Here is a 17,721-nt window from a genome sequence, read left to right on the forward strand (position 1 = left end):
ATCCTTTATCGTACAAGAACTATTACTCCATCCGGTTTCATATTCCTAACATTTTAAACAAGGTTAAGGACGTTAAGGTCTCTTTTAGAATTTTGCACTATCAATAACTACACCAGCGGCATACATAGATTACTCTTAAAAAGCACTATCAATAAAGTAAATATTTATTTATTCACTGTATATATATTATAATAGAAAACTATAACTAAAGAAATGTTTTGGCAATCGTGCATGTGGAAAATATAATTTGTTGTATTCTGTTGTATTGTAGTGACTCTCTCACAGATATATATAGAGTATATGTGAGATAGAGATTTAGAGTACAATACAAATTTTAAAACAAATTTATTTCTAGAACTACATTTATCTATAATAATATTCTATCTCTAGAATTTTATCTTATCTCTATAATTTATATTTAAACTTTCCTCCGAACATTTATTTTAAGAAGAAATTATTAGCGTATTGGGAATTGAACGCGGGATTTTTAGGGTTGAAACCACATACCTCTTGTCACTGCACTATCAAATGCATATCAGAGCACTGCAGCATGATCACTAAACTCCCTCTCCCCCTAACGACTGCAAGGCGCCGCGTCCTCCAACCCACAGTGTGGGTGATCGCCCTTCACATTCCAGAGCGCCCTCTCCCCCCCTATAAATACCCCACTGCCAGCCTCATCTTCCTCCACAGCATCCATCGCAAAATCCACCTCAGCTAGCTACCCAAGCGCACGCGCCACCGCCCGCGCGCGAGCTGAGCTAGCGATCAACACCGGTCGAACACCTAGCGAGCATCACCACCATCATCACCATGCAGGCGTACATGGCGGTCGCCGCCGCTCCGGCGCCACCGGCCTCGCTGACGCTGCTGCCGCGCACCACCACCGTCATCAGGGACAGGGAGCGCTTCGACGCGGCCGTCCCGGTGGCGCCGCTCGTGCTGAGGCATGGCGCCGGCGTCAAGCACAAGGCCGTCGTGGTGATGGGCGCCACGGGCACCGGGAAGTCACGCCTCGCCGTCGACCTCGCCCTGCGGTTCGGCGGCGAGGTCATCAACTCCGATAAGATGCAGATACATTCCGGGTTGGATGTGGTGACGAACAAGGTGACCGAGGAGGAGTGCGCCGGCGTGCCGCACCACCTGATCAGCGTGGCGCGCCCCGACGACGAGTTCACGGCCGCCGACTTCCGCCGCGAGGCGGCGCGCGCCGCGGCGGGGGCGGTTGAGAGGGGGAGGTTGCCCATCATCGCCGGGGGGTCCAACTCCTACGTCGAGGAGCTCGTCGAAGGCGACGGCCGCGCGTTCCGGGAGCGGTACGAGTGCTGCTTCCTCTGGGTCGACGTAGATCTCGAGGTGCTCCGCGGTTTCGTCGCCCGCCGCGTCGACGAGATGTGCCGGCGAGGCCTCGTCCGGGAGGTGGCCGCAGCGTTCGACCCGCGCCGCACCGACTACTCCAGGGGCATCTGGCGCGCCATCGGCGTGCCGGAGCTCGACGCGTACCTCCGCTCCCGCGGCGACGGCGCCGACGAGGAGGAGCGGGCGCGCATGCTCGCCGCGGCCGTCGCGGAGATCAAGTTGAACACGTTCCGGCTCGCGTGCCGCCAGCACCGCAAGATCGAGAGGCTGGACCGCATGTGGCGCGCCCGCCGCGTCGACGCCACGGAGGTGTTCAGGAGGCGCGGCCACGCCGCCGACGACGCGTGGCAGCGGCTCGTCGCCGCGCCGTGCATCGACGCCGTCCGGTCATTCCTCTTCGAGGACCAAGAACGCAGCAGCATCGCCGCCGGCAAACCTCCCCTCTTCGCCGCCGGCAAGGCCACTTCAGGCAACATCTCCGTCTTCGCCTCCGCGGCCGCCGCCATGGCGGCGGCCGCTGCAATCTGAGAAGCGCAGGCACCAACCTACTTACATACACATACATGACCAAACACAAAAACGCAGAGCACCATGCCACTCTCAAGACATTCAGGCTGCTGCCAATCGCCATTGCCGATCAAATTCAGAGCTCGTCAGTCGGATCAAACGATGAAGGCTGCTGCTTCTGCGGTCAACATCTCGATGACCTGCCAATTGCAATGCAAAGCAAGATTGTTCATATACTGGTAACTGGTTGACTCCTTTTTGTTTTTGCTGTGTTTCTTTGTGATATGAGGAGATTGATGAATTGCGCGCGAGAGTGTAACTTATGAGTTTTGAGTTTTTTTTTTCTTTTTGGTTTCTCCTCTGATTTTGGGTGTGTAACAGTAGGAGTAAAAACTAAAAAGTATTGACTTGGATGTTAATTGGGGGATTGATGTAATAGCCTCTCCTTGTAACATAGAAATCATGAGCTGAAATAATTAAATCGTTGAGACCTTGCAAAGAAAAAGGGGGAAAAACAAAATAAGGAATCTTGTGAAAGGGGAATATTTGGCAGTCTTTATCATAATATATCAACTTTTTCAAGGTCTTCACTGAGCTTTGCTATTGAGAATCTCACTTGCCGCGCACTTCAATAGTCTATGACTATGCTCTACACTGTCCTTGTTCTTAATTCGAGACCGCATACTTTGAGTGACATGTTGTGGGTATGAGTAAAACTCGGTGGCGCGCAATACTAATTTTTCTTTACATGAAAACTTATAATTCGCGCAATTTTGTGTCAAAAAAAAAATTCGCGCAATCCTTTTGCGCATTCCCTATAAAAACTTATAAATTGTCTGTATTTATAATTTTTATTTTCTTACTTTCTCTATTTCATTCAGAAAACTCCTGGCCAATCAACATGACAGGTGATACATGCAACATTTGGCCTGGAAAACTAGTGGCAGTCAGCCAGTCATTCCTCTTGTGCAATGTGTGGCTCTATGCTGTATCTGTCTGTGGATACAAGTTGGCATCTGCATCAGTTCTGGTTGCTTCTTTGACATCATATTCCCAAGTCTTGTTTCTTGGTCATGGAGACACTCTCGTGCATGATTGGGAACTGGGTATTAGTTAGGGCAGTGCTTGCATGTCAAAGGTCAAGCCCATCATCTTCTTGTTCAAAGTCAACTTCACATTCTGAATGCATATGCACATTTTTACAAGGATAAGCTTGATTTAACACATATTTTAGAGTTCACTTGAACATTGTCAAACTCTTTCGTAGAATGCAGTGGTGATCTCTCTGGATAGTATGGAGACCAGAAGACTCAGCAATCATCGGTTCAGAATATTATATAAGATTCAGAAGGTCAACATGAACAAATATTTATATGAAATAGTAAAATTGGTCAGGTAAATGATAACTTTGACTTAATCCTACTACAGTTAGACAGTCAAAATGGCATTTCTTGATGCTACATTTTTTTTCTACATGGATTAACAAAAACGAATGAACGAATCAGAGTTATTTGACCAATTTATCAAATTATGTCAAGTGGATGATCAGAGAATAAGATCTGAATATCGCGATAGGAATGAAATCTTTGGTCAAGGGTCAATGTGCAGTTCCTGCATTTCCTTCCCCAAATCAAACCTAGAACTGGTTGACACTTGACAGAGAATGCAACGACTCTGTTTTTGTTTTCATTTTTTTGGAAGATTCTTCTATGAACACTGGCTCTTTGACCAACTGCCTACATATCTCTACTGATACATGAGTGATCAGTAATAATTTCTGTTGTACAATGTTTTCTATAGCATTCTGATTTGCCAATAATAATTAACAAAGTCAAAAGCTTTTTTTTTTCTGAAGGAGAAAGTCAAACTGTTCTTCTCAAATACAGAGTCCAACTTGCAACATGGTGAACAAAACAAAAGGAGGAAAATACGAAAGGAATCAGCAAATAGCTAACAAGCTGATCATTGAGCAATGAGAAAAATATCACATTTAATAAAGGTTTAAAGTCAACACTAGAGCTTGCAAAACTTTTAGGGGAATGGGTTTATTTATTTCATAGTACACCACCAAATTATAATTAAGTTTAGAAAAAAAAAACTGCATCAAGTGGCATAAGCCGAATAACCACTTAACAATTGGGCCCTAGCGTCTTTTGCAATAAATATTATATTAATAATATTATTAGTTAGATGGCACTAATATTTGTGATTAGAGCTCCAAAATGACTAATAGCACACAGATCAACCAAAACCAGTCAACAGTTTTATCATTTGCCAAACAACTTATGTTCAGTTACATCAATGCATTTGGGTGCTTTACTTTATCTCTTTCCTTTTGCTTTTTTTGTTGAAAAGAGATTATGATATTTGTTAATGACTTGTATAAATATGGTTACCACGAATTTCATATATTTCCTTTCATGCAACAGTCAGCCAATCATTAGCTCCTCCACATCTTATCTGTTTATATTATATAATTGTTGAGTTGTTGCCCAAAAGCTTTTACCTCTTCTTTTCAAAGAGAAAATTCAGAATGCCTGCAAGAAAACCAGCTGACGTCAACTTTCAACCCTAGTCCACTAATCATTTGACTGAAGGCAGTAACTTACTTTAGCAATCCATGGTAAGCATATCTTAGTTTTGTCTTTTGTAACTGTAATAAAGGTAGTTGTTCTGTTCACTGAACTTATCTTTCAATGGTGATATTAACCATGCATGCCATTGTTCATCTTCCAAGGTTTGATCCTTGCTTACATCTAAACTACCCAAGGAAAATTCCAAGTGGAACAATTGAGTAAGTTAAGCTATCCTTTTTTTAGGATATACTAAAATTAAGCCTTATTTTAGTATTTTGGATGTATTCATTGCAGATATGAGAAGGACATAGTATCAGTACATTTAATATACTCTCAGCACTTGAGGACCACACATAGTCCAAGGACATGAAATGCAATCTATACAATTAAAGCCATGGCTTTCCATTATAAGCTATTCTTAATTAGCGTTCATACACAGTGCCACTTCTAGCAAAAACCTCTAAGAATGAGCCCTGTGGCCCCTAATCTTGTCTTAAAGCAATGGTCAAAAGAATCCCATCACCTAGCTATATACTGATCCTTTTTGTTTTCTATGAGTGACACTAGCATTTGTCTCTTGCTTTTGGTGATAGTTTGAGTGTACTTAATTTATATTAGCATCATAGGAAAGGTTCGAATGCTCAAGGTCCTCTAGCCTTAAGGTAATAGGGTAGTTAGTGCAGGCATGCGTCCGAAAAGTTATATATAATTCCAAATTGGTAATTTTTTTAAACTGAGAATGCATCATTGAATTGTACTTCTCAAAGAGTAATTAAAAAGAAAGTTGGTCTTCACAAGGGACAACAAAGTAGTAGGGCAACCAAACATCTACATATGCACTAAACCTACCTGATTATTTAGCCCTATTTGCCAAAAATGATTGACAACCATTTCTTATCTCTCAAACCTTCCGAGACAAAAATTAAAATAAAATAAAGCAGCTGCATTTCATTTTCTAATGCAAAGTTCATAACAGTTTAGGCTTGTTTAATTGAACTTATAAACGTCACACCTATATATGTATTTTTGGCGGTGCAAATACGACCAAATTAAAGATGTCATTGCTTCAATAATCTCATTGATATCAATATTATCATCCATACCGTTTACGTTTTAGTTGCATCAGATTCCACTTCCACTTGGCAAAAGAATTCTGTGACAAAAAGAGGAAAAGCCCGTGCAACTGCTTAATTCTTCAGAATCAACGGCGGTAATTAAAACTAATGGGCATGCAAGCCTTGGTTTTTTCTCATGTCTATCAGAGAAAAAATAAAAAACGCCGGGCCGGCAAATCTATCAGAGAAAAATTACCCTGATTAGTTGCTATACTATGTATGCAACGACAAACAGTAAAAGAACTCTTGTAGACCATTATGCTGCTAGCATTAGCCTTTCTTATCACTTGCAGTATCTTAGATAATTCCAAATTGATCTGCCTGAAAACCATGGGCGTATTTCATGCTTTGGGTGCTCTTTGCAGGTGACTAGCTAGCATCCTAGCTAGCTGCTAATTCCATGAGTAGTCTCTCTGGTTCAGGAAGATAAATATTCCTCATTTTGTCATCATACTGTCTTTTCTGAAAGAGAAATTATCATTAGTTTTGTTGCAAAATACTCCGTCCATTCCAAACTACTTGTCGTTTAGTTTCGTCCAAAGTCAAACATTTCTACCTTTGATCATCAATTTTTAAAAATCCGTATAGTTTAACAACATATTGGATTATATATCATGAAAGTATTTCTCATGATGAATCTAAAAACATAAATTTTATGATGTTAGACTTTATAAATTTCTATAAATTAATAGTCAAAGATAGAAATGTTTGATTTAGGACACAAGTAAAACGAGGGAGTATATGACGATTTCTCGTGCTAAGAGGATCTGAACCGTCCATCTTGTCAATTTGTGATGATATATTCTCATTGTGGTGGTAGGCTGGAGATTGCAATGGAGTTTCCTCTGAAGTGTTTATTTTTCTACACTTGCCATGATCTTATAGGGTACTCAAGGAATACCTTTCGGTTTTGGCTAAAGCCAGGAGCACACTGAATTCAAGGATTCTTAGTACTAATTAAGCACTTCTATACTAATTTCTTCCTATCCAAACAAAGACATCAAGACAAGAGTTCATGAACAATTGGCTGCTTTAATTTTGCCTACATTGTACATGAGTGTTCAGTTTCTGGTTATTCTACTAGTCCCTTTGAGCCCTAGAGTCTACAGATATGCTATGCCTTGATGAAAATTTAAAATTTAATCTATCTACAGGTGTGATGACATAAACTATTAGGTGATTCTAATTCTTCTTTTGTAGTTGTGCTCAGAGTATCAGGCTGTTTTCTAGTGTTCTGAAGAAGAATTTTGCAGTTACCTGTCATATTCAGGCGTGCCGAGGCTTGGTACGATAGTCACGCATTTATTCCGGTAAAGGGAAAAGAACAATAGGACACATCTGGGCTTTGATTAGGGATCAGAGAAAGCGGTTAGGACCTTGCTTCGCTAGGTACAAAGCAGTTTAACATGTTAAACTAATTAAACCAGCCAGCTAGTCAGTTTGAACCAAAATAAATCCAACCATGCATTAATTTCAAATTGCAAAGATGCAAGGACAGTACTGTGTTTTGCTTGTGAATTGTGATATGTGTTTCCTTTCTGCAGAATTTAACTTTGTGATGATGAACAAGTACAACTTACTATGATATCAAAATAACACTTAAAAATGTTTTAAGAGGTGAGCTCAAATACTATTAAGAGGATCAATTTATTCAATGAGTGGATTTAATCTCATTCATCCATGCCAATGCAATTTATGCCGCTTCTGCGCTCAAACTAGCGAAGACCAGAGGAATTTTTACGTGAACTAGAGGGTGAAAATAGGATAAAATAAATAAATAAAACCTTGGGTTTTTTTTAATACGACAAACGAATTAGACAAAACGAGGATAACAGTTTGTGTGCGTGGTGAATCACAGAGAAGGTACAAATTCTTCCACTGAATAAAAAGGAACAGCACTCGGATTTGTTTGAGTCTAGAAATGTTAAAAGGCGCCTTCTTCTGTGTTCATCCATCCATATTCCCTTGCCATCAGTTCATCTGCAGTTGTAGGCTCGAGTTTGTTATGCAGGCTAATGCCTGAATTTTTTTTACCTGATAATTTTTGCCGGGTCTTTTTTACATAATAATTACAGTATCAACGTTACCATTGTCATCAGCGTTCTTATCTTGCATGCGCTCTCTTTCTGCAATGGTTATTCTTGATATTTTAAAAAGGAAAATAAATGCTAAATATAATCCATCTCCTTTGTTTAGGGTTCTTGCTGTGCATCAGATTCTGGCTTTGACTAACACACGGAACCGTTCATATTTTAGTTTCTTTCTTACATTTCTTTTCTCTCGGTGCACGGAGGGGTCCTCCTCTATATGTAGCAATTTAAGTCAAAAATAGACCGCATGTATATATGTATCTTTCCATATTTCAATCTGTAGGATTAACTATATATATGCTGTGGTAGCCTTTGGTGATAATTAAATATCATCCTAAATATTCCACTTTGATGGAAATATAATATAAAGGAGGAAGTTTACATGTTTTTGTTTTCTCTTTTAGGAGAATAATATGGATTGTCACCCAATATATGTTTGCGCTTGGAATGTACCTCTGCACCATTCTAGTCTCACATGCATGAGTTTTCTGAAATTTGACCAGCATCTCAAACTTGTCCCACCACTAGTACTACAAGTCCATTTTTTAAAACAAAAAAAATTATCATGATTTTTTTTAAATTTGGACAGCAGCTGAGAACTGTGCACTAATGCCGAGCCGAAGTCTAGAGCGTGAGAAAATCTATTATACGCCATCGAGTTTGCACCAATTTGGTATCAATTGCATCGAAGCACTTGTTTGTACACTCAAGCAAATGGAATTGAAGTGCATTCTGCATTTGTTGCAGCTGTAGTACTCCAGACGTTCAGTTCTCTGAAAATGCAGTACACTGTTGCGTCGTGTTTCTTCAGTGATGATCTGATGAGATGCACCTGATGCATATGCAATCTATTTGGGGTGATAGGAATCGAATTCAGTGGCTTCCACTCGCTGGCAATGGCATGGAATCGGTTAAAGACTTAGTACTGGCTGCTGCTTTGGGGCAATCAGATCATGGAGCGAATCTTATCAGAAACTTGGGAAACGACCTCTTGATTGAACATACTGATTGAGATGTAGAATGCCATCAAGAAATCAAATGTACCAAGCTTGCAAAACAAAAGGCATATTTTTTTCATGTAGGCAGTGAGGGGCCAATGAAACACAGATGTTGGCATTTGCTTGGAGAAATATACATGTATGCAGAGTGGTGTCGTTTCTGCTACAGTGTATACAGCTCTTGACAAAATATCGATAGGATGCTTCCTAGGGTACCAAGGTAGAAAGGCATATCTAGTCGTCGGATCAAGGGATATATGCACACGGATGGCTCAGATTAGTCAAACCCACTCAAAATTATATGGCCTTCATATAATCCCTTTATAGAAATTTTGTTTGAAACTTTTTGTCCCATTTTTTCTCCAACTAACCAAACCTTTCACGCAATTATTATCACGAGGACATTCCTTTCTTCTTTGTTGTCCATGATTTGCAAATCCAAATTAGTAGCTACCTCATCTATCCCGTCTTATCAAATTTGTCATGCTTTTAATGAGTGTATTTTAACACCTCAATAAGTAAATAATAAAATAGCCCCCTTCTTTTTTTACCCTTCGATTATGTCGTGGTGCGCTTTGAGATATGCGCATAGACCTTTTACATGCTATATGTCGATATGTACTTTGTTCATGAATTTCAAAGGTATTTGGGTGGCAGGTAGTGTGTAGGGAGATATCCCCTTAAAACCTCAAAATAGTACTTCCCCGCACTTCAATTTAGGGCTTGTTTGAATACAATGAATGATATATCGCAACGTCGAAAATGAGATAACATCATGCACTAAACCCGCGCCGAACACGGCACCACCAGGCTCAGTGATCTCCTAGCCTTTCTCTTTGATTCCCCATTCAGATTCCAACAACAGTGAAACACATTGCATCCAAACGACTAGGAGCAGTTAGCTACTCGATCTAGCTCTAGCTGGCATTCAAATTTTACTATGGCAACCTAACCTAAGCGATCAATTTGATAAACTGATATACACATATATAGGATATATATATATATATATATATATATATATATATATATATATATATATATATATATATATAACAAATAATGGATAATATGTGCACTGAGTGCATGCATGCATTCACCAAATGTCAAAATCTCTCTTTTAATTACCATTGGCATCCAAATTTCACTATGGCAACCTAACCTAAGTGATCAATTTGATAAGCTGATATACACACATATATATAGGATATATATAACAAATAATGGATAATATATGCACTGAGTGCATGCATGCATTCACCAAATGTCAAAATCCCTCTTTTTAATTACCATTCGCTATATATTAGGGGCGGTAAAATTCATTTTTTTAGAAGTGTTCATCTTTCTTTCCACAAGAGGGGGCCTAGCTAGCTAGAAATGCTAGAGAGAGCTGGAGTCCTAGCGCATCAAGCAAGGAATTGTGCTTGCAATTATTCAAGTGAAAGATACGCTTAAGGGGGCTAATCATGATCGGTCACGAGAAAGTCGTTTATAATTGGGAAAACATGCTGATCTTTCGGCGGATTTCGATGGAAAATTAAAAAAAACAATTAAAGGTAACAGGAATTTTTCTTGCGCTAGCTTTCGCATCATATCCACAGTTGTTTTTTGTTTTCCTTCGTACGTAGGACGGTCGATCGATTATCATGAGCGAAAGAACTTAATCATGATTCGTCAAATGTCTCCTTTTCGGCCTTCTAAGGACATGCATGCTTAAGAACATAAGTAGTACTTATAAAGGACCATGCATATGCCATATATGATTATTGATGTGACATCATATATATCTTGCATGTTTTATATATGCAAGTGCAAGTAGTGGCAGTGTACAACAAAACTACATATACTGATGATGCATGCGAAGAACATATTCAAAGGATGGCTTGACCTATCGATCTTCCAAGGTACAAGTCTAGATTATTGTGGCAGCAGTAAATTAAAATGTGCGTACCTTACATACTTAAGCACCCTTCTTTTGCAAAAGAACAAAATAATAATAATAATAATAATAATGTGCCGTCTTTCGATTTGCATGGAGACTCCTACGTCTCTCTTTTAGTGTGTGTTAAGAGGATGAGGTGTGATAGTGTATTTCAACAACCTTGTTTGTTATAAAATGTTGGGTTAATTAGATTCATATCATTATATTTTTTATGGTTTTGAAATATATTATTACTATTCAGCTATTTAGAGAGATGTTATTATAATTTCACAACTATTGGATATGTGCCACTACTTACATCTTCTAGTTATTTTCTAAATTTTACCTTATCTCAATCTTAATAAAATTAGTCCGGGCTTTTCTTTCTCAACGATCCGACAAAAAAATATAATCATAAAATAATTTACCTAATATATTGGCGTGCAATTCTTTTACGCGTTCATGAAAAAAAAAGTAAAATAATTTACACACTAGTAAGTACAGCGGTATAGTTGCATACATGGATTCCTTTGCGTTTTTCAATATATTTCACTTGCAAATTTGTCATAGTCCAAACATGGAGAATGGACAGATTGTACCAAAAAAAATTAAGAACAATGGTACATGCTGATGCAGAGACCATTAGCACACAAAGGGGTGGTGGCGCAGTTGGCTAGCGCGTAGGTCTCATAGCTAAAATAAGCGAGTGATCCTGAGGTCGAGAGTTCGAGCCTCTCTCACCCCACCAATTTGGAGCAGTGATTAATATTTGCTACGTAATCGGTTGGGTCAGTCACATTTGCCTGATCTCTTGATTAGTCCATAGCACATGATGAGCTCTTCCTTTTCAGCCAGTGGATGATACTGTACTAATACCTGATCTGACAATTGATGCATGACAAATTAAAATCAAAAGTACTTCTTTTTTCCCCTTTCCTCAGCTAGCGCCCTTGTGTGGATGCTACTAACTGATATGACAATTGATGGATGACAAATTAAATCAGATTCTACTCTCCAATTTGTTTTTAAGGGTCTCACAATTGATTACACTTAATGGCACTGATTAATAGCAAAGATAAAACAATAATGGTCAGTATGATTAAGGCGCTGGATGCCAAATGTATAGCCACCGTGGCTCATTCGAGCCAAGAAATACCTTTTGATTTCAGGTGTGGTCAAGTTAATACATAGCGTATGCAGCTCCGTAATCTGGAGCAGTGACGTACAAAATGCTCACCAGGATAAAGTAATTGAGCTTGATAGGTGGTGAGGGAACAATAGACACGAGAATTGACACTTAAAAGTTGTGAGAATTCCCGTCTTCGATGAGATATACTACGCTAGATAGCAATGAAGGGTCAAAGACCACCTACTAGTATCAGAACAAGTGTACATTGTATTATTGCATTCTGCAAAGTTGGAGCCTAGGGAGAGTTAAAAGAAGATAAACAAAACCAGAACTCCTGTGGATGCCTTCTGCAACTAGAGAGAGTCATAGTTGGTGTCGCCACCGCCACCTTTGCTCCAGTTGTCATGCCAGTCAGAGAAGCCAGTAAGCAAAGCCTCTTGCATCCACTGATACCGGCACTGCGACGTGGCTTCAGGAACTGTCAACCAGGTCCTCCTGCGGGTGCTCTGCTCAGGCCATGAGTCCAGCTCTTCCTTCACATGCAGCGCAAACACCGCGGCTCTGCACATACCCTCGGGGCAGCACGCATCTTGATGCGTCTTGCTTTTGAAGTCGTAGAAACCCAGAAATTGCTGGTCCAGAGAAACAATAGCATTATAAGCTGAAGCAAAATAAATGCCTTTTGTGATGTATGCATTTCACAACCATGTATTATCGGCAGAACAAAATACACAAGTGAAACAATTTATAAGCATGTATTTTCTTAATTATCAAGCAGTGATAGGACAAGGAAAACATTATCTACGCTGAAGAAACATGTTTTAGAGATATTTAATAACCCTCCTAGAAAAGCTATAATCATTCTAATTTCATAGTGCAACAATGTTATTTTGATTTTGGTATCCAACACTATAAAATGCTGAACACGTTAGTTGCAACTGATTCTTGACTAAAAGAGTACCAAGTCAGAGAAATCAAAGCACATACCATATTAAACTCAAACGATGGAAACAACATAACCAACTAAACCAATGAACTAGCTGCGCATCACATCTTATGACCCACCAAAGCACTACTAAAATTTGCATCTTATGGTTTTTCCACTATGAAAGTATGACTAGTTTGCACATCTTCATAAAATCTATGATGATACTAATTACACACAATGCAAACCAAACAAGTATCCTTTTAACCACAAGATAGTTTGTTTCTCAGTTGCGCCATGTCTGTACTCCGCAGTACATGTCACACAGCATTAACAATTAGCACCTACTACAATACTTGGTGCGGATGGTGTGTCTTGTGAGTACAACATATGTCAATGCAGCAGCAAACTAAAAACAATATTGTGAGTGTGGTTGTGCTCTGACTAATACCGTGAATCACTGAACAACAATATTCCAATGCAAGTGATATGCAACCCAAGAAAAAATGATCAAGAAAATAAATTTGATGGGTTCTGAGGATAATGCATAAGAAATGTAGCTGCCAGTTCCTAAGTAATTGAATTCCCAACATAATTGTTTCAAATTGGATGTTAATAACTAAGATGGTTTGTTGCAGACAGACATCTCACGATAGCCATGAACTCAATATTTCAGGAAAAAGCAGGTTCCAAAAGATTGAGGCTGGTTGATCTACATTAGCAGTTTAGAAGAATCAAGCTTAGGCTCGGCTTACTAAGCATATATTGAAGAAGATAAATCAAACACAGTGAATACGAGTCTGCATCACAATCCAAAACATACGGTACCAGTTTGACGGTTATGTAAGAGAAAAACACATGCAAATATGTTTCTGACACTTGGCAAGCCTGAAGTAGATAAAATACATATGTAAAAGTAGTAGAAATTTAAAAACACCATCTCTGATGTATCTTACCACTATATCTCCACGAACTCCAGCTTCTTCTACAGCCTCTCGAGCAGCTGCCTGCTCAACAGTTTCATCATTCTCCCATCCTCCCTGAAACAAGAAGACACAGATAACAAAATTTCCACCTAGTACTATGGTAATGTAACATTTATCCAACAAACAAAATCTGATGTTATGCAGAATCTAGAAAAGTAGGTGAAAGAAATTTCTCAGACATACTTTATGTATGCATTGCCAGCTTATCAAGCTAAATCAGTAAAAAGTACAAAACATAATTTGCAATGGACTTTGGTATTTCTTAATATGCAATGTTTACACCTGCATCTCATTTCATTCAAACTTCATATGGATTCATCTGAGAGGCAGAAAGAACATGATAAATGCCAAGAGCGACACTTTTCCACCTATGGGCTAACTGAAATATCAATATGTTGCTCATAGTATAGGGTATATAGTGCAGTAGCGCTTCAGTGTAGCATGTCAAAACAGGCAATTTTTGTAAATTTATAGCAATTCATATCAAGTAAAGGCCAATCCAAATTTAGATCATAAATCATCAAAATTTATATTTGATTTTTTTTCTTGCAATTTCATGTAAACTAACCGCCCATAAAGAGTTTGGCAAACTTATGCGTACACAATTTATAAACATTTTTTTCATCATCATGTATTTCTTGATTCTAATTCAGATGGGAACATTACCTTTGGAAACAGGAGACCTGGACCACTTTGAGAGTTTATCATGAGAACTTCAACAATTTTCTTCGGTTCATCATCAGAAGTTTCATCATTACTAGTTCTATACCTGAACGGTATGCATCTGTAGAGATAATGAACTTAATCAGAGAATGTGTAAATAAGCCACTACATAGAAACAGAATATGTTATTAGTAACTTCTACGCACGGCCACATGATTCACAAAGGTTTTTTGTCCAACATAAACAAGCTAACAAGATGTAAAAGAAAAATACTGAATACATGTGAATTGATATAGTTCTCCAACATGGTAAAATCGTATCCAGAGAAGAACTAGGTCTGTCACAGAAAGAGCCGAAACCAGTAGTCCTTAGAGTGTGCATATATATATTAAGGCAACAAATATTGCAACACTAACCTACAACACAATAATGTATATACATGTAAAAGGTGCTACTTGAGCTAGTTCCTGCCAATAAATGCTGTAGGTGCACCTCCCAACCTGCATCTCAACAAGCATAAGCAGAATTTTTTTGTACTATGAAAAGGAAAGATCTAGGGAAGGTCAATAACTAAAATATCAAGACATATTATCGATGAAAATATGGTTAGCTTTCATTCCCCCACTCTATAGTTATATTTCCTTTGTTTAGATCTGATTAGCTGCCCCATCTGTCATCTCCTGATTAACATTTTCAGGTTAGCTACTATAATTCCTTAATATTTACAAAAATCTCATCCTGAGTACTGATCCACCAGCCTAAGAGAAGTGCAACAGATAATAGCACCACAAACTCGTTAGCTTGCCATGCCATAATGCACAGAAATGCTTCCCTAGCTTAGAAAAACAGAAGAACTTAACTAAGAGTAAGCCTAAAAACAGAAATTGGTCACCTATCAGGAACAAACGCTTTGACTACCAATAATGATTCATGACCTTTTCGTAACCAGCAATATGCAGCGACATCGACATACACTGAGAAATGTATCTATCAAACTAAACTCACATCCATCAATCTTGACATTGGAGGATAACCCCATTCCTAATAGGCTTAACACATGCTGCTAAAAATCATTCTCATGGATATACCGCGGAATGGGCCGCAGAATAATGATGTCGCTATCATCAGGTGTTGCAACTAAGATTCTTAGCTAAGTGCTCACACACATCAAGCTATCTTACTAGTTGGTGATAGTGCTTGTTTCCCAGAGAGAGAAAAAAAATTAAAGCATATGCAAATCGCCGCGAGAAACATTCCACACCCAGGGATGGCATCCCCACCGATCCAATTCATAGAACCCAATCCGACCAATGCCATCGCCTCGTACACGCGCATTAGGTTAGGTCAAGAGGCGCAATGAACCGCACGCGCGCGTAGCCATCGCCGCAATCCAATCCACCCCAAATCAAATCAAGGAGAAAAAAAAATTAAAAAAAAGCAACAATAATTCGATGGAGAGGGAGGAAGCTGTACCCACCCGGCCACCAGCCGCCGGCCATCCTCGTACCGCTGCTGATGCCGACCCGTTCGGGCCACAAGGTCACACATGCTACCCACACCGCCCGGGTTGGCCGCCGCCGCCGCTCCCCTCCTCCTCTGCGGCCGCCCTCGCCGGCGGTGAGCCCACGGCGGCAATGCGTGCGGCGTGGGGGAGCGGAGGAGGAGAGAGATTTGTGCGTGGAGAGAGAAGAGGAGGAGGAGGAGGAGAGAGATAGGAGGTGGGAATTCCTCGCCGTGATGAGGGCGCTCTTTTTTTTTCGTGCGGTTTTTTTTTCTGGATTTTTTTTGTGTGTGTGTGTATTTTGGTGTCGTTGGGTTGGGCGCTCGCTTTTATTTGGAGGGCGTGGTGGGCGGTGACTTTCCTTTGCTTTCTTTTGTTTTTTTTTTCATTTCTCTTTCTGTTTTCTGTTTGTTATTTTTTGGAGTTAGTTGCCGTTTTTAAAGATATCTTTTGTTGTTTGAAGGATGTATTATTTGAAGTTAGTTGCCGTTTTTTTAAGATATCCTTTGCCATTTTAAGATATTCTTTGCCGTTTGGAAGCTGCTATTGTTTATACAGTATCTTAGATTTTTCTTTTTTAGATTATATACGCCATATTGAAATACTTGTAGTATTGTATGAGTGTTGTTTGTATAAAGGTTCACCTTTTATTTATTGAACCATTGTGGTATATTTTTGTTTGGATATTTTTGAAGTTTCTAATTTTCATCAAGTAGTAAAATATATTCCAGTAATTGAGAATGTAATATGTGTAAGAGCTCACATTTAAATATAAGTAGATATCACGAATTATATTTGCCTATAGCTTTTCATATTAGATTATTGTAGTATTTATGTTAGGTTTTTTTAAAAGACATAGAAGCTTATAACGTGATATATATGATCGTGGTGAGGACAACTATATAAATGGACATGATAAAGGTAAGCTAGTAGTGTGCTTACGAGTAACAATTGTTTTTACCTGCCTATGATATTGGTAGTAATTTTTTCGGAAAATTTAGTTTTGCTTACTTTTTTCCAAGAGTGACTTTTCACGTGTTAGATGGATTTGGCTGGATGGATGCCAACGTGAACCGTGATAATCGATAGCCATGCGTCATGTGCCAGAAGCAATTTGGGGTATTAGATTGACCCGTGCCACCCAACCAAATGACCATCACTTCTTGCCCGGCTTTCACGAGCCCTGCATATATCACAACTCATGTATTTTCTAACCCCGGTATATCTTAATTACGTCCCCTATCAGAATCCCTGGGGCATTATCTTATTTTTAATCATAAAATGTGCTTATAAGTTGTTGTCTCTAAGCATATTAAGTCCACACAATAATAATTTATATGGTTCCCCTCTCAAACTTAAATAGATTCTTATAATTATTAATGACTTGATTATATAGATAACTGTATAATATGGCATAAATGTTATCAAGTTGTATATTAAACCGTCTATTAATCTTTGCAGGAAAAATCATCTGTTTATAAAAAGTCCAACAATTAATTAATCATCTGTTTAACCGTTTATTAATCTCTCATCTTTCTCTCTCCTCAAAAAAGACCAACAAAGCATCATGGCATTCTTTCTCTTGTCAGGCTGGCATCCCTGCCTATTCAATCTCATACTTCAATTCCAGTGCAATAAAAGGGAAATGAGTCTCTATCCTTAAATTGCTCGAATGTATAATAACAAGGATAAGCCAAATTTGTTAGAGTTGATATATTATACTCTTTCTGATATCCAAGTTGAGCAAAAGCGAAAGCTAAAGCTCTTTCGAAATGAAGGTTTTTCAAATCATTCAACCTCGATCGTTTTCAGATGATGGCAAGTAATACTCCTTCCGTCCCATAATATAACAGATTTTGAGTTTTTGTTTGCACTGTTTGATTACTCGTCTTATTAAAAAAAATTATGCAAATATAAAAACCAAACAATTATGCTTAAAGTACTTTGAATA

The 17,721-nt window shown here is 39.0% G+C and overlaps 2 protein-coding genes and 1 non-coding gene across 3 annotated transcripts; 2 read left to right on the forward strand and 1 right to left on the reverse strand.

The window, feature by feature from the left end:
- Positions 1 to 693: 693 nt before the first annotated feature.
- Positions 694 to 2,456, forward strand: LOC4334529 (adenylate isopentenyltransferase 5, chloroplastic). The gene has a single exon (XM_015777162.3). The coding sequence runs from the start codon at positions 814 to 816 to the stop codon at positions 1,885 to 1,887; it is 1,074 nt and encodes a 357-aa protein (XP_015632648.1). The 5' UTR covers positions 694 to 813; the 3' UTR covers positions 1,888 to 2,456.
- An 8,764-nt stretch (positions 2,457 to 11,220) lies between these two features.
- TRNAM-CAU (transfer RNA methionine (anticodon CAU)) lies at positions 11,221 to 11,311 on the forward strand. Its single transcript is given in 2 exon segments — positions 11,221 to 11,258; positions 11,276 to 11,311. It is a non-coding gene; the product is annotated as a tRNA-Met (tRNA).
- A 378-nt stretch (positions 11,312 to 11,689) lies between these two features.
- On the reverse strand, positions 11,690 to 15,948 carry LOC4334531 (nudix hydrolase 16, mitochondrial). The gene is made up of 4 exons (XM_015772977.3): positions 15,747 to 15,948; positions 14,273 to 14,390; positions 13,577 to 13,660; positions 11,690 to 12,327 (listed from the first exon to the last, which is right to left on the reverse strand). The coding sequence occupies exons 1-4, from the start codon at positions 15,815 to 15,817 to the stop codon at positions 12,049 to 12,051; spliced, it is 552 nt and encodes a 183-aa protein (XP_015628463.1). The 5' UTR covers positions 15,818 to 15,948; the 3' UTR covers positions 11,690 to 12,048.
- Positions 15,949 to 17,721: the final 1,773 nt, after the last annotated feature.

Source organism: Oryza sativa, chromosome 3 (assembly GCF_034140825.1).
Source record: "Oryza sativa Japonica Group chromosome 3, ASM3414082v1".
NCBI lineage: Eukaryota > Viridiplantae > Streptophyta > Magnoliopsida > Poales > Poaceae > Oryza > Oryza sativa.

Coding starts and splice junctions, on each gene's coding strand:
- LOC4334529 (XM_015777162.3), top strand. CDS start 814: ATGCAGGCGTACATGGCGGTCGCCGCCGCTCCGGCGCCACCGGCCTCG.
- LOC4334531 (XM_015772977.3), bottom strand. CDS start 15,817: ATGTGTGACCTTGTGGCCCGAACGGGTCGGCATCAGCAGCGGTACGAG. Junction 13,661..14,272: donor CAGGTCTCCTGTTTCCAAAG/GTAATGTTCCCA, acceptor TTCTTGTTTCAG/GGAGGATGGGAGAATGATGA. Junction 12,328..13,576: donor GAGTTCGTGGAGATATAGTG/GTAAGATACATC, acceptor TCTCTGGACCAG/CAATTTCTGGGTTTCTACGA.